Genomic DNA, 21,093 nt, shown 5'->3' with positions numbered 1-21,093 from the left:
TCTGTGCTTTAGACCCAGTCCCTGCCATCAGGAAGCTCACCATCTGATACAGGAGGCAAACATGAACACGTGGTGTAGAGAAGCATCTAAGGACCTGTGGGAGCAGAGAGGCAGGACCCCTAGCCCAGCCAGGTGGGAGAAGTCAGAGAAGGCTTCTTGGGAGAGTGAATAGGAGCTTTTCAGGTGCACATGTGAGGCATTTGAGTAATACCAGCAAATGCTCTGGCCAAGTGCTTTCCTCCCCATTCCCCCCCCCCATACTAGTTTAATCTCTAACCTCCAAGTGAGTTGTTGCCTGTTGTAGAGACCCCCATGTCTATTCAGTGTCTCATTCTTAGAGCCTTGGCTAAGGCTCAGTCCCCAGATTCCCTTACTCCTCCATCAGCAGGCCTGGCAGCTACCAACATCCCAGAGTTCCCAGCAGATGGAGTTACCATGGATCCTGGCTGCCTTTAAAGCACACATGTGGCCAACATCCCCATGTTGGGTAGAGGCAGCAGGCAGGGCTGTTCAGTGTTGGAAGGATGATGGGAGGCCTGGAGTCTATGGAAAGGTTCCTCTGACAAGGAGCCAGAGTGGCAGTAGGAGGGACCAGACTGCAGAAATGGGGCCTTGACTCATGGCTGTGGGAAAAACAGAGGCAGAGAGAGAAGTTTTCAGGGTAAAATGAGGTACATAAATAAGACGAAGAGGAGCGAGCAGAGTGAGCTGGAAACACAGACACACAAAGTGTGATGGGAGCCAGAGATGCAGAGCATGGATTCAGGGAGGAGGGTAGGCAGATGAAAGAAAGAGCCCCAGTTCCCCTCCCAGAGGTCACTAGGTTGGTCTATGCCCCTGCCCCCTACTGAGACAAATGAGGCATCACAAAGTGGGTTGAACAAGGGGAAGAGATATGAGTGAGCTCTAGTGATGCTCATCTTTGCCCCTCTGCCCAACCCCTGATAGAAGTACTGATGGACCAGGGGGAATCCTTAACTTGTCCAGTGCTTGAAATGACATTAGCAGAACTCAAGTTGGTTGGAGCCTGGAGATATGGCTTCTGACCCTGGCTCTGCCACTGACTCCTTCTGTCACCTTGGGCAAGTCATTTCTGTCTCTGGGTCTCCTTTACTATATAACGAAGGTAATACTCCCTGTTCTTCCTCCTTCCAATAGTTTATTTTACAGTAAGGATAAAATAAGATGGTGTCTGGAGAGAAATGGGGACCAGGTAGTGTGGTGGTTCAGAGTGTGGCTCTAGAGCTGGGCTCTCTGGACCCCACCCCTTATTAGCTGTGTGTGTAGGACTGGTTGCTTCACTTCTCTGGGACTTAGTTCCCTCATCTGTAGAACAAGGGTGATGATAGTACCTACCCCACTGGGTCATGGTGAGGATTCATGGCGTGGTATGCCTGGAGCATGGTGTGGGACTGTGTAGTGGAGAATGGTGGGAATAAAGTAGATGCTAGGGCCCCTTCTTTCCCACTGTTCACAGAGCCCTGGAGGAGGGAAGAGGGACCTGAGGGGGATAAGTGGCTAGAGTTTCTTTCTTGGGAAGGGCCTATTCCAGTTGGTTCCCCTGGAAAAGCCCCTTCCCACCTAGAGAAGTGGTGGCTTAGGCAGGCCCTGGAATAGTGGGTATTCAAGGGAAGAAGAGTCACAACTGAAAGGGACCTGGGGATCATCTAGTCTAATATGCTTATTATACAGATAGGAAAACTGAGGCCCAGAGAGAGCGAGTGATCACAGAGAAAGGGCAGAGCCCAGATGAGATCCCAGGTCTCCAGCACCCAAGACCTGACCTCAACCTTGAAAGGTGGTCTACAGGAGCCCTGAGGTTAGTAATAGAGACAGTGGGTTCTGCAGCTGAAGGAGAAGGCCCAGAGAGGACTGTGGGAGTGGTCCCTTCCCTTCACCCCCTCACTGCAACCTGGATCTCTCTGCTGCATGATCAGTGACCTTCTGTGAAGGAGAGGGCCCCATACTTGGGGGCAGGTGTATCAGCTTGCATGACTACTGCCCCATACACACATCTATGTCCTCTAAGAGAGGTTAGCAACCCCCACAGGTGTCTGCTTAAGAGAGTTTACTTGTTTTGATTAAAAGAGGGTTGTTTTCCTTTCAAGAGTGACATGCATTCAGGAGGGGAGTCCAACCCCAGGGCACCCTGCTCATCCTTGAGCTGAGGCCCACATAGGCTTGCAGCTCTTACCTGAGTTATCCAGACGGCAGGGCCCAGACTTGCACTGCTTATCTGTAGGGAAGAAACAGTAAATAATCAAAGTCTCAATAGCTCTCAGGTCAGGAAAGAACCCCCAAACCCTGTGGTCCATCCCCAACTCATTCAAGGAGAAGCTGATACATTTTCTTCTAACTCTGCTTCCTTATGGTGGGACCTCCTTTGCCTACATTTGACTTGACCCATGAGCAGCAGAGCCAGAAGGGAGCCAGCCCTCAAAGCCAGGGTCTATTCTGGGTACCCTCCTGCTTCCTTGGCCTGTAGCTTTGCCTCACCTCTCCCTCTCCCATGCCTTGTCCCAGCCAAGGAGGCACTAGTTTATGTATTTTGCATGTCTTTTTCACCTTCCATTGACTCATGCAAGCTCATGGTGCTGTCCAAGATGAGAATGGTAGCCATACTGGACTTTCTCTTATCTTAGATGTGGTCCACAGTTCCAGGCAACAACCTGCTTCTAATTATGCAAATTAGGCTTCACAAGCCCCTGGGCATCATTTGGCCAGGACCAGCAACCCCCAACCCCTTCAGATATTAAGAACCTGAGGCTGGCCTCATGATTCGATCTCTGGCCAGCCCTGGAGGATAGACAGGAAGAGTATCCGAGACCTGCCACAGCCTGAGCTGGAACTTTGGGGCACAGCCCCTAATGGCTATCTCACCACCCACCTGCACCCCTACCCAGCACACACGACAGCACAGGATTTCCATTCAGCCGAATACATGTGCTCCTCTTGGAAGCTGAGGTTGGGGCTCTTAATCAGACCCGGCATCAATGGTCTGGGTGTCAGTGCTATGGCCAGAAATTAATTGCCTTCCAGCTTCCAGCTGGGAGAAAAGCCTGATCAGTTCTGTTTGGCTCTCAAATGTCCATAGACACCTGTCTTGGTCAGAAAACCCTCTTCAACCTCCCAGCAGGCAAGAGGCCAGCTCTGGCTTAAGCACCTCCAGGGACAAGCGTCCTACTACCTCAGAAGCTTGTCTCCCCTTAGATGCAAGGGGGTGGAGGGGCAGAGGGACAGGACTGGGTCCCCCTTACTATTAATTTATTTGTAATATTTGTGTATATATCCCTTGAAAACAGAAGGGGAGGCCCATCTTCTGCATAGATGCTGACCAGTGCATCCCCTGCTCACCTTTAATGTACTCACAGTTGTATGTGCTGCGCTTGCCCAGGGCCCGGAGGTAAATGCGGGCAGGGCCCTGGGCTGGTCTGCTGGCATTGATTACCTGGAAGGTCTCAAAGGGGGGGATCAGCACCTCATCCTCCCCAGGGAAGAAGGAGTAGCCCTTGATAGGTGCCCCAAGGCAGGTCCAGATGCCAAAGAAGGTGTCCTCCCCAAACTGCTGGGCTGCAACATTCTGCAGGGAGGCGGAGGCAAATCCTCCCAGCCTTACGGTGGCTCCAGGTGCTGCTGGCCGGAAGCGCAGGCCATGCACCCCTCGGAACACCTGGCGGCACTGGGGTGAACGCTGGCCCCTACCCAGCAGCTGCAGGGCCTCGGTCAGCAGGAAATGGAGTGTCTTGAAGGAGAAGTGGTGGAGGTAGGAGGCTCGGGAGCGGCCCGCCTCCCGCACGGCTGCGTTGAACTGCTTGTGCAAGGGGCTGTTGGCTGTGTAGGCCAGGAGGGCCACCCCATGCTCATCGCGGAAGCCAGGGGGTGGCAGGGGCAGCCGGGTAGGGCTGGGGCCCCACTCTGGTCCCCAGGCCTGGCGCTCCTGCCACTGGCTGCTTGCCAGTGCCCAGCCGTCAGCATACACTTTGTTGGCCTGGAACTCTGTTTGGTTGAGATCCGGGAGGGCAGCTGTCATGGCTGCTGCACAGCCAGCATACTGGTCATCAAAGGAGGCTGGGGCCATATCCAGGGGCATTTCTTGAGAGAAGAGGTCTCGTTGAGTGATGGGGTGGCTCTGGGCCTGAGGGAGAGGGAGCAGTAAGGACTGAGAGGATGAGCCTCAGGAGAATGGGAGCCTGTCACCAAATTTCTCCACTTAGATGATGATGCTGAGAGCCCCAAACACACCTGGAGGGGAAGGGGATTGGGAACGACTAGCTGCAGAGACCAGGGTCTGGGACTGTCCCCTCAGGCTGGGCAAGCCCCAAAGGGAGCATCAGTCATTCTCTCTTCCCTTGGCTCCTCACAGGAAGCCCACAACTCAGCTGACAACTCCCTGCTGACATGGGGACAGTGGAGGATAACCATACCTGAAGTGCTTCCATGAGGCCCATGGACACAAGCAGCAGAGACACCATGGCAGGAGGCTGCATGTTGGAGGTAGCCCTAGACAAGTTACTATCTCTCTTTGGGTCTCAGTTTCTTCATCTAGAAAATGAGAATGTTAATATGTAATTTCATAAACATTAATTGACACCTAATCTGTGCCACTCCCAGTGCTTGGCACAGAGTCACAACATAGAAATGAAGGCTCGAGAGAGAGTAGACCCTTCTTGCTGGAACATAGGAATATGGGAGACTTCCTGGAGGAGGTGTTACCTGAACAAGGTCTTTCAGATAAATAGGAGAATAAGGCTTCAATCAGTGGAGACTGGGATAGGAAGATTGGCATTTGGGGTGGGAAAGGAGTCGTGGGTAGCAGAAATGAGAAGAGCAAAGGTGTTGAATGTAAAAAGTGAAAGACATTTTATCCAGCACGGCACAGCTTGCAGTGTGGGAATGTTGGGGCTGTTCGTGAAAGGTCCTGACTAGCACAGTAAGAGGTCTGGGCTTCACCCAGTGGGGGATGTGAGGCTGGAACAGGGCAGATCCAGGACTGGTCACCTGGTGGGACCATGGCATCCTTCCCTCCTGCAGTCCTGGTGCCAACTGAGCCCTCCTCCCCTAAGCCCTCGATTGCTTCCAGGGCAGGGACAGATGTAGACCCCCCAGGTGGTAAAGGAGAGGGGCTGAGAGTTGGGGAGAGGATGAGATGGGGAATGAGTCTCCAAGAAGGCAGAGTCCAGCTTGGGGTAAGGAACAGACAGTCTCTCTGTGTCCTCTCTCACTCTTAGCTGTGCTTGCTGTTACCGTGACAGTAGTACCCTTTCGGACCCTTTTCTGTGCACATGCAAGTAATTTAATATTTAAATATGCATACACACCTAGTTTTCTGTACACAGGCTGCTTTTGGTTTTTATTTTCTTTTTTTCAAAAAGGAAAAGGAACATGCCTTTTCATGTTTCACACACATCTCCTGTAACCTTTTTTCCAGGAAACAATGTATCAAGGACTTCCTTCCACATCATACATGCATATCTACCTTATTCATTATAATGGCAGCACGGGATTTCATAATATAGCTAAACCATAGTTTGTTCAACTATTTTCTTATGGGCACACATTTTTTTTGTAACTTTTTGACATTTTTGACATTACACATAATACTTTATGAACATCCATGCATATAAATCCTTATCTACTTATGGGCATATTTTTATAGGAAAGATCAAGAAGTGATATAATGTTGAAAGGATATGAATTAATGTTTATTTGGCACTGCTAAATTACCACCCAGAGGTACTAGTTTGCCCTTCTGTAACAGTGAATGAGAGTGGCCTTTTCTCTATGTCTTTGCCAGTTCTAGTTATTATGATCTCTCTCTCTCTCTTTTTTTTTTTTTTTTTTTTTTTTGAGAGCGAGAATCCCAAGAGCACTCCATGCTCAGTGCAGAGCCCAACAGGGTCTTGATCCCACGACCCTGGGTTCATGACTTGAGCCGAAATCAAGAGTCAGCCTCTCAGCTGACTGAGGATATCTATTTTCTTATTCACATTTCTGCTTACTAACAGGATCAATCTTGACTTTAATGTTTTAAAGGTTTAAGTTTTTTAAATCTTTTTTTTTTTTTTTTTTTTTTTTTTTTTAATTTTTTTTTTCAACGTTTTTTATTTTTTTATTTTTTGGGACAGAGAGAGACAGAGCATGAACGGGGGAGGGTCAGAGAGAGAGGGAGACACAGAATCGGAAACAGGCTCCAGGCTCCGAGCCATCAGCCCAGAGCCTGACGCGGGGCTCGAACTCACGGACCGCGAGATCGTGACCTGGCTGAAGTCGGACGCTTAACCGACTGCGCCACCCAGGCGCCCCTTAAATCTTTTTAAAAAATATTTAAGAGAGAGAGAGAGAGAGAGAGAGAGAGAGAGAGAGAGAGAGAAAGGGCAAGCCGGGGGAGGGGCAGAGAGGGAGAGAGAGAATCCCAAGCATGGAGCCTGATGTGGGGCTCAACCTTACGAACTGTGAGATCATGACCTGAGCCAAGATAAAGAGCCAGATGCTTAACTGACTGAGCCACCCAGGTGCCTCTAAACGTTTAATTTTTTTTAAGTAATACATTTTCATTGTTCAGAATTTAAATAGTCCAAAAGGCACACAATACAATATCTTTCTCTTGCTAATTCCTCACTCCATCTCCCCAGAGGCAACCAACATTCCCATTTTCTGTGTATCCTTCTAAAGATACTCTATGCACATATAAGCAAATGCAAAGGTATTTCTATTTTCCTTCTTATACACAAACGGTAAAACAGTCAGTGGTTCTTTGAGAATCTGATGAAAGGTGAAACGTCTCCTCAGAAAATGGAGGGGCATGTGGGTGGCTCAGTCGGTTAAGTGTCCAATTTCTGCTCAGGTCATGATCTCACAGCTCATGGGTTCAAGCCTTGCACTGGGCTCTGTACTGACAGCTCAGAGCCTGGAGCCTGCTTCATATTCTGTGTCTCCCTCTCTCTCTGCCCTTCCCCTACTCATGCTCTGTCTCTCTCTCTCAAAAATAAACATTAAAATTTTAAAAAAGCAAATGGATGTATGTACCCTCACACAATGTTACATAAATTTCAGGTGGTTATGTCTCTGCCCCCAGTCTCATTCAGGTTAAGCATCCCTGTTCCATAATCTGCTGGGTGGGAGGAGGCTAAACTTTGATGGTTCAGCCCACCCACAAGTCCACACACAGGAGCAGTGGATAGTTCTCGTGCATGCTGATACCTCAGCTTATGCTGAGCTTCTCACCTCTAGTTTTCCATGTTATTTTTGTGCCCAAGACTTTCTCCATCACCCTGTAAACTTGCTCAGGGCAACCCAAAAGTGCAGGGGATTTAATGTTCCCAGGGACAACCCTTAACCAAGGAAGAATGGTAGTCAGATTCCCTTTCCCACAGAGGGTACCCAGTGGGATTAAGCCCCAGTTGACCACAGTGGTCACAGTGTGCTCATTAACGCACTTTTTTTTTGGGGGGGGGTGCTTTTCTCTTCTCCATCCCACTTTGCCACTTTTTAAATTTTATTTAATGTAATTTATTGTCAAATTGGCTTACATACAACACCCAGTGCTTATCCCAACAAGTGCCCTCCTCAATGCCCATCACCCACTTTCCCCTCTCCCCCACCCCCCATCAACCCTTAGTTTGTTCTCTGTACTTAAGAGTCTCTTATGGTTTGCCTTCCTCCCTCTCTGTAACTATTTTTTCCAACTTCCCTTCCCCCATGGTCTTCTGTTAAGTTTCTCAAGATCTACATATGAGTGAAAACATATGATATCTGTCTTTCTCTGAATGACTTATTTCACTTAGCATAATACTTTATTCATTTATCAGTTGATGGACATTTAGGCTCTTTCCATAATTTGGCTATTGTTGAAAGTGCTGCTATAAACATTGGGGTACATGTGCCCCATCCACTTTGCCACTTTTAAACTTGTACTTTCTGGGATCAACTTACAAATAAGCTCACTACACCCAAGTCCTTGTCTCTGGATTGGCTTTTGGGAAACTCTAAACCAAGAGAGGGGGTCTTTTGGGGTCACAAATCATCAGAATGTGGCCCAGAACTGTTCTATTAGCTTGGACCCTAGAATGATCACAGAAGGAGCAGACCTGAGCCCAGCCAGCCAAAAGCTGAGGCAGACTGGCAGCTTGAAGCAGAGCAGCCCAAGCAAACCCACTTTAGATTAGACAATCTATAGTCAGCCCAAAAACCTGTGAACATGTGAATAAACCTTTGCGTGCCACAAGATTTTATGGTACAGAGCAAAATGGTTATGCAGCAAAACCTCACTAGGCCAACTCTATCTCTTGCCATCTCTCTGTTGCCCTTGTTTCTATCCTCATCTCTACCCTGCAGAGACAAGGCAAGAAAAGAGAGAGTTCATAGGCTTGGGATAGGGAAGTCTGAGTTCTGAAGTGAGAGTGAGGACCTTGAATCATGTGGCCTAAGATACTAGCAGTGAGGATGGACCCAGAGTCATTAGGTATAATTTACTAGTCATGGTGTCTGATGGGATATAGGGGGTGCAACAGAGGGAAAAATCAAGGATGACATATGGATTCCATACTCCAGTCTGCTAACAGAGGAGGAGCAGAGACACTTTAAAAGCTCATTTTGCCCATCCCAGCACATGATAGGTGCTCAATACAAAATGAATGAATAATCAGGTTTAGAGGAAAAACGGTGAGTTCAGTTTGGCATGTGTGGACTCTCAAGGGGCAAATGTCCAAGGGATAGAAGAATGGACAATAAGATGAGACATGTGAGAGTCATGGGTGTATTGAAGTCAGAGAAGACTTAAGATCCCCAGGGAAAGGAAAAAGAGGGCTGAGAAGCAAAGAAAAAGCTGCCTGAAGCCAAAGCACAGGCAGACCAAGACATCTTGGGTTTCTAGAGGCTCTTCACTTGGGTCTCATGAAGTACTCTGGTATTCTTGTGATAATTTCCTCTTTAAATTTTTTTTTAATTTTTATTAATGTTTATTTATTTTTGAGAGAGAGAGAGAGAGAGAGGCAGGCAGAGAGAGAGGGAGACACAGAATCAGAAGCAGGCTCCAGGTTCTGAGCTGTCAGCACAGAGACGGATGCAGGGCTTGAACTCATGAGCCATGAAATCATAACCTGAGCCAAAGTCGGACGCTCAACTGACTGAGCCACCCAGGCACCCCAATAATTTCCTCTTTAGGTTTTATCTAGCTTGCCATTGAAAGAGTCTCATATAATATACCATCTCTGTTATTCACCCAGTCACCCAAAATGGTCACTTGGATATCCATTCATTTGATCATTCATCAAACACTAAATTAGTTGCCATCTAATCACCATATGGATCCATCCTAGAAACTCCTTTTCTTTTCCCACCCCCACATCCCTTGCCATGGCTGAGGTCTGCCCCTGCCTCCTCCCTGATCTCCCTGCCTCAGCGGTCACCCCTGCTAATCCACCCTCCACAGAGCAGGGAGAACAGTGTTTCTAAAGCACAGCTGGTCAGGTTGCTTACCTGCTTAAAAACCTTGTGTGCCAAACCTAACTGGAAGAAATATTTCAAAATACAGAGTAAAAATGCAGAGATGAAAATTATGAGGGAATACATGAGAACACATCTAGAAAGGAAAAAAAGCAACAAAACACAACTTCCTTCCTTACCCTCAGGACAGAATCCTCCTCATGCTGGCATTTGAGGTGCTCTGTGACCTAGCCCTCCGTGACCTCTTCAGCCTCGTGCTTGGTTTCTCCAGTACAGAACAAAGTTCCAGGTGAGGCTCCACTTCTTCCCTCCCCGTGGCTCTGCACACATTGCCATCTGCTGGGGATGCCCTTCTCCTGCTACCCACCTTTCAAGGCTTAACTCAGGGTTCCCCTTCACCAGGGAGTCTTCTGATGACTCTGTGCTCTTAAATCACCCTGTGCTTCCCTCTGCCACTGTCCTAATCCTACTGTGTTGCCCTTATGTGTCTGTTTCCCCTCCTGGCCTGTGAGTTTCTTGAGGGCAGGGACCAGCTATGACCTGTTCTGTGTCCCCAGAGCTTAGCCCAAAGCAGCCACAGATGAGGCCACCTGGAATGTTTGCTGAGAGGCTGAGAGGCTTTCTGGGTGCAGCTAACAGTGTAGACCACTGCAGAACAGGTAGTTTGATGACTTTGGTGAGCAGTGTTTGGGGGAATGGGGTGGGGCCAGAATGATGGGGAGGTCATGGGAGGCAAGGAAGTGGAGGCACTGGGCAACCCCTTATATCCCACCTGCCCTTCTGTTTTTCCTCTCATCCTGTTCAGGGCACTTGTCATTTCTTCTTATCCAGACCCTCACTGAACATTTCCTTTTGGGGATGTGACTCTTAAGTCCCTTCCCAGGAACCCCTAAGTTTCTCAATGCCCCAAGCCTCCCTAGGTATCCTAAACCTCTCTATAAAAGGGGCTACGGTCTGAATATATGTGTTCCCCCCAAATTCATATGTTGAAATCCTAATACCTGCTGTGATGGCTTTAGAAGGTGGATCTTTTAGGATGTAATAAGTTCATGAGGGCGGAGCCCTCATGAATGGGATTAATGTTCTTTATCAAAGAGACCCCACAGAGCTCCCTAGCACCTTTTACCATATGAAGACATAGTACGAAGGTGCCAGTTATGAGCCAGAAAGAGAGTCTTCACCCAACCATGCTGGCACCCTGGTCTCAGACTTTCAGCCTCCATAACTATGAGAAATGTTTGTTTATAAGTTATGCAGTCTGGGATATTTTATAGCAACCTGAACAGACTAAAAGTTTCCCTGAAACTGTTCCTAACTCCTGAAACTCCACCATCAATACCCCAAATTTCCCCTTTAAAAGAGTCTTTCCCTGCCCTGTGCCCAGGAGGATGGCGGTGTGCCCCTTACCTAGGCCTTCTCCAGGGAAGCTGGTGTTGGTCTTCTGCGATGGCCACCAGGGGAGAGGAAAGGCAGGTTTCTCCTTTATACTGTCAGTCCCTCACCCCCCTGTCCCCACACAGCTGCTCAGAAATGTGACACTCCCCCATCTATTTCTGGATGTCTCCTCAAGGCTTGGGAACACTAGCCTCTGCCCAGTCTGCCCTGGGCCTGTGCTCCTCCCATGTAAAAGGGAACCCCTGAAGCCAGAGAGAAAGTGGGCTGAGGCATCGAGGATCCAGGCTGGAATGACTGTCTCCCCATTGGGTTTGGTCCTGTGCACAGCACCCCTGTCCTCGGTATCTTTTACATTTGCATTTTATTCCTTTTATGTGAGCATGGAGACTCACCTGACATGCCAGGAGAGATTCCCAGATTAAGGTGGCTGGGTCTGGCCAGCACTGATTTGCTAGGTGATCTTAAAGGACTTTCTGCTTCTGCCTCAGGGCCTCTGCTTAGTGACTAGATTTGATTCCATCTCTTGGGGCCTTTCTTGGATTTCCATATTTGGGGATGGGGGAAGCACTTGCATCAGAGAGGACAAAACTCTGATCCACTAGATCTGATACCAAGGACTTGTTTCAGCAAGCCTACCCATCCCAGACAGTATCTTCTGTTCCAACAGCAAATGCTGAGGGTCCTCCAGGGACAGAGGCAGCCAGGATACACAGGCAAGATGCTGTTTTTCATAGTCATGGTAAATAATAGAGAAACTCCTGATTTTCTAATCTAGTTGAGCTTTGGGATAGTCGGTCTCATTGGAAGGGGACAAGAATACTTGTCTTTTTTTTTATTTTATTTAAGTTTATTTATTTTGAGAGAGAGAATGTGCACAAGCAGCGGCAGGGGATGGGCAGAGAGAAAGGGAGAGAGAGAATCCCAAGTAGGCTCCATGCTGTCAGCGCAGAGCCCAACACAGGGCTTGAACTGGTGAATGATGAGATCATGACCTGAGCTGAAGAAGAGTCAGATGCTTAACTGACTGAGCCACCCAGGTGCCCCAAGAGTAGTTGTCTGGCAGCTGTGTTTGCCTGACAAGTGTTCTAGTTTTTTGGGATGCCACTCCTTCCATCTACCTCCCCACATCTCTCCAAGCCTGTGTACACAGTTTGTCTATTTGGGGCTATAGGAAGGAATTTGGGAGAAAGCAGGATTCTTGATGAAGGAAATTCTTTATTTGGCGGGCAGCCTGAGGGGATGGGGCAGCAGGGATGGGGCTAAGTGAGTGAGCCAGACCAGGATGGAGGCCCTGTGGTTAAGTCTAACCTGGTAGGCACTTTCGCCCCGCAAGCAGCAGGAAGCATCTCTTTAAATCCTGACATTTGAGACCCCCCTCCCCCCACCAATTCCCATGGCCACTGTGAGAGTAACCCTCCCACCCCCAGCGGCTCAGGCTGCCAGAAAGCTGTTCCCAGAGCTGCTTACTGATTCCTCAGCTGGCCATTTCTCCCATTACCTCTGATTGGGCATCCAAAACTCAGAGCCAGGTTATTTATAGACAGGCCCGCAGCAGGGGAGGGGAAAGGCTAGTGTTTATAAACATGGGGTCACCTGAGTCTAAGAGGTCCAGAGAGGGAGGGTCTGGGGAGAAGTGGTACTGGCCCCTGAGGCTGTGAGATAGCTCTGCATCTGGTCCCACCCCACTAAAGGGAAGGGTAACGATGGGTGCCGCTCAGAGGTCCGACCACAAATGCTCCAAAGTTTGGGCCATATGCAAATATCATGCAAATCAGCAAATGCACCAGCGGAGACTTTCTGGTGGGCGGGACCCTCGTGGGCCTCCCCGGCGTAGTGGTCTGGGAGGTGGGGCCCAGCCAGGTCAGGGACCACCTGAGGAAGAGACAAGTCTCACAAGTCTCACAAGTCTCACAAGTCCCTGCCTCATCCCTGGCCTCGCTCGGAGCCAAAGTGGATTCTGGAGAAAGACCTCGCAGTCCTAGGGGTAGGGCGGTACGCCCCTCGGCCCCTTCCCGCGCCACACCCGCTGCCCCCACCCCGTGTCCGTTGTTGGAGAAGAGAGGTGTCAGGTTACCGCCGCGGGGGCTATAGTTAGCCGCGGGACTTTGTTGATCGGCTGGACTCCCGGGACAGCGCAGCGCCCGCCCGGACTTGAGCCCCCTGCCTCCTGCCCGAGCTATCAGCGCCCCTTCCCGCTCTCGCCCCTGCAACTTCCAGGTGGGTTCCCCGGCCTCCCTCCCCCTCCCTTGTCCGGGCGAAGCCAAATAACGGCTCCACCTTTACCATCGCAAGAAGGTCCCCGAGCAGAAGACGCTGAGCTTGGGGGCGACTGGGAACTTGGGGAGCGGAGCCCTGGGGTTTTGCGGAGGACAATTAAATCTAAAGCCCCGCCCACCCCCTTAGGCCCGCCCTTAGCCCCGCCCACGCCCTCCTGGACTGTATCCTGAACGGGGGCACTTCACACCCGAGGAACGGACCCAGGTCTTTGTCCCCCAGCCCATCGCCAATGGTGCCCTCGACATCTGGACCTCGCTTTCCTGAGTCTCCCCCAAAAACGATGCTGGTGGCTCTGCTGATGGCTCTCCATGCCCTCTGGCAGGTAACTGGGGGAAGCTTCTCCCACCACAAAGGGAACAAATAGTTCAGGGGCAGACCAAAAAGAGGTGGACTGGGGGGCTGACTCTTCAAGAATCTCTCCCAGGGACTCTTTAGGATCCCAGTCCTCTTAATCTTCTTCTTCTCAGGAACCTACATCCCTGCAGGCAGCCCCAAATTCCCATTCTCTCTCCCAGAATCCTCACCTCCACCCACTGGTCCTCCTAGGATCCTCCTTCCTTCATATCATTCCTCCCCACTTCCTGTCTGCCACCACAGGCGCAGCCCAGGCAAAGCGGCTTGGGCTACCTGTGCGCTGCCCTCCTGCAGCTCCTCCTAGACCGGGGCTTGACCTCCTCCACACACCCCACCCCATGTTTGGAAAAATGGGCTTCTAAAGCAGAAGAAGACTCAGGAGTCTCAGAGCTGACAGTGTCTTGGTATTGTGGCATGAGGGTGGAAGAGAATCTAAGGATGGAGGCAGGGTCAGGTCACTGGACATTGGCTGTATATTTGTATATCACCTGAATACTGATCTTAGTGCCAGAACAGTGCTTGGAAGTCATCTAGCCCCACTTCCTACCAGGTACAAGAACTTCTCTAATGACAAAATGACCCCTTCACGTTGTACAGAAGTGAAGATCTATATGCTGTCCTTACAATATCCCTGTGAGGTAGAAAGTATCCTCAGTTTATACGTGGAGAGCCCATAAAAGTTAAAGAGACATACACAGGATCCCACAGCTAGTAAATGGGGAAGTCAGCATTTGAACCCATGTCTGTCGACTGCAGTGGCTGTGCTATTTAAGCCCTTGAGCTCTTGCCAAATTGCATATACTATATATCTGGTCATAGAAATGAGATACTGTGTTTCTGAATTGATCTGCCACCAGGGCCGGCGTCCAGTGCTCTGAACTTCTATCCTTTCCTATGTGGCTCCTCTCTTTCCTACATCCATAGGCCCGGGCTGTTCCCATCCTGCCCCTGGGCCTGGCTCCAGACACCTTTGATGATGCTTACGTGGGCTGCACAGAGGAGATGGAAGAAAAGGCAGTCCCTCTGCTGAAGGAGGAGATGGCTGGCCACGCCCTGCTGCGGGAGTCCTGGGAGGCAGCACGGGAGGCCTGGGAGCACAAGCGTCGAGGGCTCACCCTGCCCCCTGGCTTCAAAGCCCAGCACGGAATCGCCGTCATGGTCTATACCAACTCATCTAACACTTTATACTGGGAGCTGAACCAGGCTGTGCGAACAGGCGGTGGCTCCCGGGAATTCTACATGAAGTACTTCCCCTTCAAGGCCCTGCATTTCTACTTGACCCGGGCCCTGCAGCTGCTGCAGGGCAGTGGGGGCTGCAACGGGGGACCTGGGAAGGTGGTGTTCCGAGGCGTGGGCACCCTTCACTTTGAACCCAAGAGGCTGGGGGACTCTGTCCGCTTGGGCCAGTTTGCTTCCAGCTCCCTGGATGAGGCAGTGGCCCGCAGATTTGGTAATGCCACCTTCTTCTCTCTAAGGACTTGCTTTGGGGCCCCTATCCAGGCCTTATCTGTCTTTCCTGAGGAGCGCGAGGTGCTGATCCCCCCACATGAAGTCTTCTTGGTCACCAGGTTCTCCCAGGAAGGAGCCCAGAGCCTGGTGACTCTCTGGAGCTATAATCAGACCTGCAGCCACTTTAACTGTGCCTATCTGGGTGGTAAGCCATGCACGAGGGAAGCAGGACTGGTGGGATGGGTGAAACAAACCAGGATGCCCTTTCAGGAGACCCACTTGGTTAATGGGAAAGCTGAGGGCTAGAAGTCAGCTGTAATTACTATTCTCTGTGACTTGGGTTCTGCCAGCTCTTAAAAGGTCTTATAAGTGTTTTCTGGATCTATGAACATTCTCAGGTGATTCTGTAAATATTCTCAAAAGGTTCTATCTGCTGTATAGTCTGATTGACCAATAGAATCTGGTTAAGGAGATTGATAAGCAGAGGAAAGCGATGGGTGCTTCTTCAGATCTCAAGAGGCCCTGGGCTTAATGGGGTTGACAGGACACATATATGATGCTGTTCCTAAGTGCCAAGGCAAGGACAGCATGGAGGAGTGGCTGGGGCCAGGGGGTGAGCAGGGACAGATAAGCAAGCTGGAAAGATATTCCAGGGGAAGAAAGAGGAAAGAAAGTCAGAAGTCGGCATTTTGGAGAAGGGAAAGCTGGATTGAGAAGGGGGGAATGGCCCACGCCAGGACCTGGTAGGAAGGGAAGCTTGGGGTGTGAGGGTCTGTATCTACATGGAGGCCTCTCATGGTGCTATCTGTTCCAGGGGAGAAGAGGCGGGGCTGTGTATCTGTACAAAGTGAGTACTCTTTGCCCTCTCCCTCAGCTGCTTCAACTCCCCCTGGCCCTACTGACCCTTCACCTTCTTTTCTTCTCTCTTCAGCAGGAGGACAGCCAGACTCCACCTCCCAGGGGGACTTCTCTCTACTCTCCTGGAAGACCCTGTTCTTGGCACCTAGGGGCTTCCAGATCTCAGGAGTCGGGCCCTGAAAGTTCAATATCTGCCACTTAGGAGTTCTGGGAACTGGTGACCTTCATATGAAGAAGGGAGCTTCGAACAGCCTCGAAGCGAGAAAGTGGTTTCGGACACAGCCCTAGCAGCCACTTCCCCAGGGATGGGGACCCACCCAGCCATCTCTCTATCCAGCCATCTCCCCTCCCAACCAGGATGTGGGGGGATCTGAGGCCATGGCAGGGTGGAGGGAGCCCTGCTGTGTGGTGGTAGGGACTCCCTGGGACAAGCACGGGTAGTACTATGACGATCACTCAATTAAACAGTATTGCAGTGTGGTGACATCAAATTTCACGATTGGTTTATTCCATGAGACCAGACCATCTACTCTGCTCTAGCCTTGCCAGACTCAGAAACTGAGGGACTAAAAGGATGACTTCTTGATCCCTCCTAGACATGGTCTCCTATGCAGACCCCTGTCACATACCACAACTTGCAAACCAGAAACTTTAAGAGTCAGAGATTCCCCACAACCTCCAGGAAGGAAGGCAGAAAGGGAGAAAGGGAGGGAGAGAGGGAGGGAGGAAGGAAGGAAGGAAAGGGAGGGGAGGGAAGGAAAGGAAGGAAGGGAGATGGATTCATCGCCCATTTGTCAGATGAGGAATGCAAAGCTAAGGAAAGAAGCAACTTGCTTAAGATCAAAGAGTTAGTATTAAAACCAGGCTCCCTGTCTCCCAGTCCAGAATCCTTTCCACTAATGATGTGAAGGAACTCAAGTAGGAGCCTAAACCCAAGATATCTGGGACCCCATAGCAAGACATTTCTGTCTCTCCCACAAGAGAGCAGGTATTCCTGCTCCCACAAGAGTCCATTTCAGGGACAAGGGAAAGGGATCTCAAAACATGAAGAGACAGAGATCCTTACACTCTCTGGAGGCATCTGACATCCAGAACAGAAACTTTATTGAGGCAAGTAAAGCAGCACAGGCTTCTACTAAGTGACCCCTACCCTCACTTATCTAGGCTTCTCTACCTAGTAACAGAAGAAGGGACCCTCCCACCGCATCAGGACCCCCCCTTAGATTCCCAAATCTTCCTCCTGGGGCAGGTCCCCAGCCGCCTCTGATTCTTGCTCCCTGTGCACTAACACGTGAGCTGGGGAGGAAGGGCCAGACTCTCCAGAAGCTGGAGTCCTAGCCCCTCCAGCATCCCGAAGCCCAGTTTCCGAAGATACCTGGGTCCCCACCAGCCCTGGCACTGTCAGCTCTGGGGTTTCAGGGATGGGGTGGCCCAGATTCTGGAAGCTGTTGCGCACTCGGGTGATGTAGCGACTGAGGACGCTGGCACCTGCGGGTGGTCGGGGTGTCCCTCCCTCTTCCAGAGTCCGCCGCACACCAGCCACCTCACTTTGCAGTCGAGACACAGTCTTGGTCAGCTCTGTCAGTCTGTTGCCCAGGTCTGGGGGTGTGGGGGAAGGTATTGATGGGGATCATCTCAGAAGATGACCCTGCCCTGAACCACTTCTACCCTCAACAGAATCTCAGGGGACATATGCCTGTGGGTCCTGAGGGAGGAAAACTGGAGAAAGTGAGAGACTGGCTCGTGGGCTGGGGATCAGGAGCAGGCAGAGTCTGGGGCAGATGAATCTGAGTGGGGCTGAGGTGGCCATGAGTTTAGAAGATACAAAGAAGGAAAGGGATCCTCTCCCCAGAGAAGGGGTCAGGAATCACAGGGATGGGAAAGTTTTAATGGGTAGAGATTTGTGCCTCTGCCCTTGTCAGCCCTGTTCCCATCTAACCATCCTCAGGGCCCAGTTTGAATTACACCTCTGCTTTCTCCCATTTCTGGTCCTCTACTCTTCTACCTTCCCAACAGCCTGTCAAAATAATAGGTGCTGTCTCTCTCTCTCTCTCTCTCTCTCTCTCTCTCTCTCTCTCTCTCTCTCTCTCTCCCTTGGGCTCCCATAGCAATTTGGGTCTCTCCTAGCTAAGCACTATCTGCCTACAAAGATGGTTTCTCTTTCTCACCAGACTGAAAGTTTCCCCTGTGTCTCTGCTTGACATAGTACCCCCTCCCTCCAAGATGAGGCTGGAACAAACGGAATGTAGTGGTGAATGGTGGTTGAGTAAGTGAATAAGTGAATGAGTGAATAATGAGTTAAGTGAGTGAGTGAATGGGTAAGAGAGTGAATGAATCAACAAACACTTGAAAGATTAAATGAAATGAATGGAAAAAATGTCTGAATGGCTCAGAGAGTCATTAAGTAGAAAGGCCACACTGCAGGGTGTGTCTGGGTGTGTGGGATTTATATGAGCTAGGACTGGCAATGGGGAAGGTTTGGGGGCAAGCCACTAACCTTTCCGACGGGTCTCCTCAAACTCCCGCCGGGCTGTCTCTATGTAGCGCTGTACCAGGGCCTTGATGACTCGGAGGCGGTAGGATCCACGTTCTCCCTCCCCAGGCCCTGCCCCTGCCCCAGGATTGGCCTACGATGGGAACACCAGAGGGTGAGAGAGACCCCCACCCCAAGCCATTCTCTAATTCTTGTGCCCTCCCCCAGATGATAAAGGTTGGAGGCCAAGTCTGTGCAGACTTTGCTGCCCCTGAAGGCCACATATTTAGACCCTGATGCAGTCCTGGAAGACAGGAGGCAGACGCTGAGGAATGGCCAAGGGTAAGAGAACCAGGGTAGGGGGGCGAGGGGTCGGAAGGGGTGCAGGGGGTGGGTGGGGCAGGGCAAAGACAAAAATGTTGAGCCGGGCACAGTTGAGTTCTCTCTCCTGCCACCAACCCCATCTTGGTTTTCTTGAGTTAGTCCAGGCTAACTCTGCCCTTCAAATTCTGCACAGGGGGAGACTAGGGGCTGGGGGGAGGCACCCACAGGTACCTGCTCATGCTTATGAGATGGATATCATCATGCCAATTAGAATGATTGGTTTGGGGTCCAGTTATAGGCCTCAGAACGGTATCAGAAGGGCAAGCAGGGCAATGGATGGAGCAGACAGTGGAGAGAGAACAGAGGTGTAGTAGGCAAAGCACTAGACTGGGATGACTTAGGTTCAAATCCCAGCTCCATCATTTAGCAACTTTGTGCCTCAGGCAAGCTACTCAATTTCTTCAGGCCTGAGTGTCTCCAAATTTAAGACAGAAATGGTAATAATGTCTACTTCCCAGGTTAGTACTTCACTGGGACATAGAGTAAGGGCTCTCTACATGCTTAGGAAATAATTGTTTTCATCTAGTTTTATCTTCTCTCTAGATATTTTAGAGTTACATATGTACTTTTATAATATAACAAAAGCAAAACATTTTTTAAATATTTTCAGGGAAAAGATGGGATTGACCAAGATGGGCAGGCAGAAGCATGAGAGAGAATGATAGGTCCTTTACAGCTACAGAGTTATGTAAAGCATTTTTCTTATTAAATAATCAGTAAAGACTTAGGGAGGCCATTTCCTAAGGATGTGAGATAGGTGGGAAAGGACACCTGATTGGATCATGAAAGAATAAGTGAGGTGGGGGCAGCTGGGAGAAGGGTGGGACTCCCATGGGGGTGCACTGGAGGAGTGGGGTGATCCCAGCTGGCTAGTGTGTGTGTGGGGGGGGGGGTGGTCCAGCAGGACACACTGCTTTTGCCCATTCAGGACTGGCACATGCCCAGAGAATGGGGTTCAAGCCCAGGCAAAGAGGCAGAGTCTCACCCTAGGGTGGAGGAGTCTTGACACATGGTCTGCAAATATGCATCAGGTAGCCTGGACAGGAACAGGAAGTGGCAGGGGGAATAGGGTGATAATTCCAGAATTTGGAGTCAAAAGTCCATTAAGGTAAAGGAGGGGTCTATACAGGAACTCCTGGAGCCAGGAAGTGGTGGGAACAGGGAACCCTGGGTATTTAGTTTCTTGTAAGCATCCTGTTTTCCCCATGCTGAACACATGCAGTTTATTGTGCCTAGAACTCCCATGTCCACTGTATCTGCCCATCAACCTCCTGTTTACCCTTCAGGATACTGTTCTTCCCTCAAGACTCCGGGAAACTCCTGGCTTCCTGGGTCTGGGGCCTGTCCTCTGTGCTTCTTTCTACCATAGGCTGGCTCTGCTGTGCAATTACAGTCCATCTCCTTCCTACTCTAGACCTTGAGGGACCACCATTATGCATATCTTTATTTCCAGAATAGGTGTGCTTTGGTAAGTACTTGTTGAACAAACTATTGACCAATCAGGAAGAGCCTTCTTCACCTGGGGATCTGGCCTGGCGACCCTGGCCTGGAGAGATCCTCAGGTAACAAGTTTTAAAGGGAACAGATAGAACCCCCTACAGACCTGGCAGTAATGCTGGTCTGAATTAGGATGGGGCGCCCATGCCTGGGTTAGGGAACAGACAACAAGAAATAAGGGAGCCCCTTGGAGGCTCAGCCTCCTCTCTCAGGCCTCTATCAGCCATTTAATTTCCTAGTTTGTGGGGCATTTGTCCCTTGGTTTCTTAACTTTTTTTTTTTTTTTTTTTTTTTTTAAATGCTTATCTGTGTCTTGGCTCAGTTTAGGGCCAAGAGGTTTGTCTGAAGGCTGGGAGCTTTTTTTTTTCTTTCTGATGGCAAAAATATTATGTAAAAATAGTAATAAAAATACAATACTGAAAAGGATTATTGGGGGAGTAGGGGTTTCTTGATCCTTCTGTGGCCCAGCAGAGGCTCCGGTGGCCACTTAAGGCTATAGAATGTGCCTGAGCTGAACAGGGTGTCAGTGGCTTGGGAGCAAGGTGGCATGGATTTCTGTTTAAGCTGGGTGACCCATGGTTGGAAATCTAGAAAATGGCCAGAGTCAGGAAGAAGGAAAGGCAGTCATGTGTTAGAGGAGGACCTAGGAGCTGGCCTTCTGGAGAACATGTCCAGAAAGACAGACGAGGGTGTGCAGACAAACAGGTGGTATAGATAATACCATTGAAGGCCTGTTGTGACGAAGACAACAGACAAGCAAATGAGGTACTCACAAAAGTGGGGATTGGCGGGTAGTCTGGCTTCTTGGTTTTACAGCAGGAACAGCAACAGCAGATGAAGCAGAATATTCTCCTGAGAGAGTCAGAGGACCCACAGCGGTTGATCAGGGGACAGGGTGTAGGGAATTGGGCAGGAGCTGGGCTAGGGGTGCTGGGTGCTTGGGGGGTTGGGAGCGAAAGCTC

At 50.2% G+C, this 21,093-nt stretch overlaps 3 protein-coding genes across 6 annotated transcripts in view; 1 reads left to right on the top strand and 2 right to left on the bottom strand.

Moving 5' to 3' along the window:
- Positions 1 to 376: 376 nt before the first annotated feature.
- ART1 (ADP-ribosyltransferase 1) lies at positions 377 to 18,360 on the bottom strand. Its single transcript, XM_042904341.1, has 5 exons — positions 18,275 to 18,360; positions 4,425 to 4,542; positions 3,355 to 4,135; positions 2,195 to 2,236; positions 377 to 623 (listed from the first exon to the last, which is right to left on the bottom strand). Exons 2-5 carry the CDS (start codon positions 4,485 to 4,487, stop codon positions 544 to 546), a joined length of 966 nt encoding a protein of 321 aa, XP_042760275.1. The 5' UTR covers positions 4,488 to 4,542; positions 18,275 to 18,360; the 3' UTR covers positions 377 to 543.
- ART5 (ADP-ribosyltransferase 5) lies at positions 4,410 to 16,258 on the top strand. Of its 4 annotated transcripts, none has more exons than XM_042904335.1 (6): positions 4,410 to 4,494; positions 9,630 to 9,733; positions 13,243 to 13,438; positions 14,395 to 15,124; positions 15,734 to 15,766; positions 15,854 to 16,258. In XM_042904335.1, exons 1-6 carry the CDS (start codon positions 4,438 to 4,440, stop codon positions 15,955 to 15,957), a joined length of 1,224 nt encoding a protein of 407 aa, XP_042760269.1. In that variant the 5' UTR covers positions 4,410 to 4,437; the 3' UTR covers positions 15,958 to 16,258. The 4 variants fall into 4 exon arrangements, with proteins under 4 accessions (XP_042760269.1, XP_042760270.1, XP_042760268.1 ...); XM_042904336.1 differs by having other exon boundaries at positions 9,635 to 9,733; positions 15,851 to 16,257; XM_042904334.1 differs by having other exon boundaries at positions 15,851 to 16,257.
- LOC122199364 (short transient receptor potential channel 2) overlaps positions 16,889 to 21,093 on the bottom strand; it is a 36,186-nt gene continuing 31,981 nt past the window's right edge. Inside the window, exons 22-24 of the mRNA XM_042904355.1 lie at positions 20,905 to 20,983; positions 18,275 to 18,404; positions 16,889 to 17,376 (exon numbers count right to left, since the gene is read on the bottom strand). Of these exons, the coding sequence (XP_042760289.1) occupies positions 16,997 to 17,376; positions 18,275 to 18,404; positions 20,905 to 20,983 (589 nt within the window). The 3' untranslated portion in view covers positions 16,889 to 16,996. The remainder of the gene's footprint in view (positions 17,377 to 18,274; positions 18,405 to 20,904; positions 20,984 to 21,093) is intronic.

Source organism: Panthera leo, chromosome D1, assembly GCF_018350215.1.
Source record: "Panthera leo isolate Ple1 chromosome D1, P.leo_Ple1_pat1.1, whole genome shotgun sequence".
NCBI classification, from domain to species: domain Eukaryota; kingdom Metazoa; phylum Chordata; class Mammalia; order Carnivora; family Felidae; genus Panthera; species Panthera leo.
Note: the sequence above shows the minus strand (reverse complement) of the source record. Positions and strands in the feature narration are given on the sequence as shown.

What these genes read in the sequence shown, in the direction of transcription:
- ART5 (XM_042904334.1), top strand. Translation starts at nt 4,438, where the DNA reads ATGAGGCCCATGGACACAAGCAGCAGAGACACCATGGCAGGAGGCTGC. An exon ending in CTCTCCATGCCCTCTGGCAG is followed by an intron (nt 13,439 to 14,394) that starts GTAACTGGGGGA and finishes CTACATCCATAG; the next exon opens with GCCCGGGCTGTTCCCATCCT. An exon ending in TAACTGTGCCTATCTGGGTG is followed by an intron (nt 15,125 to 15,733) that starts GTAAGCCATGCA and finishes TATCTGTTCCAG; the next exon opens with GGGAGAAGAGGCGGGGCTGT.
- ART1 (XM_042904341.1), bottom strand. Translation starts at nt 4,487, where the DNA reads ATGCAGCCTCCTGCCATGGTGTCTCTGCTGCTTGTGTCCATGGGCCTC. An exon ending in GCCTCATGGAAGCACTTCAG is followed by an intron (nt 4,136 to 4,424) that starts GTATGGTTATCC and finishes CCTCTCCCTCAG; the next exon opens with GCCCAGAGCCACCCCATCAC. An exon ending in CTGCCGTCTGGATAACTCAG is followed by an intron (nt 624 to 2,194) that starts GTAAGAGCTGCA and finishes TTTTTCCCACAG; the next exon opens with CCATGAGTCAAGGCCCCATT.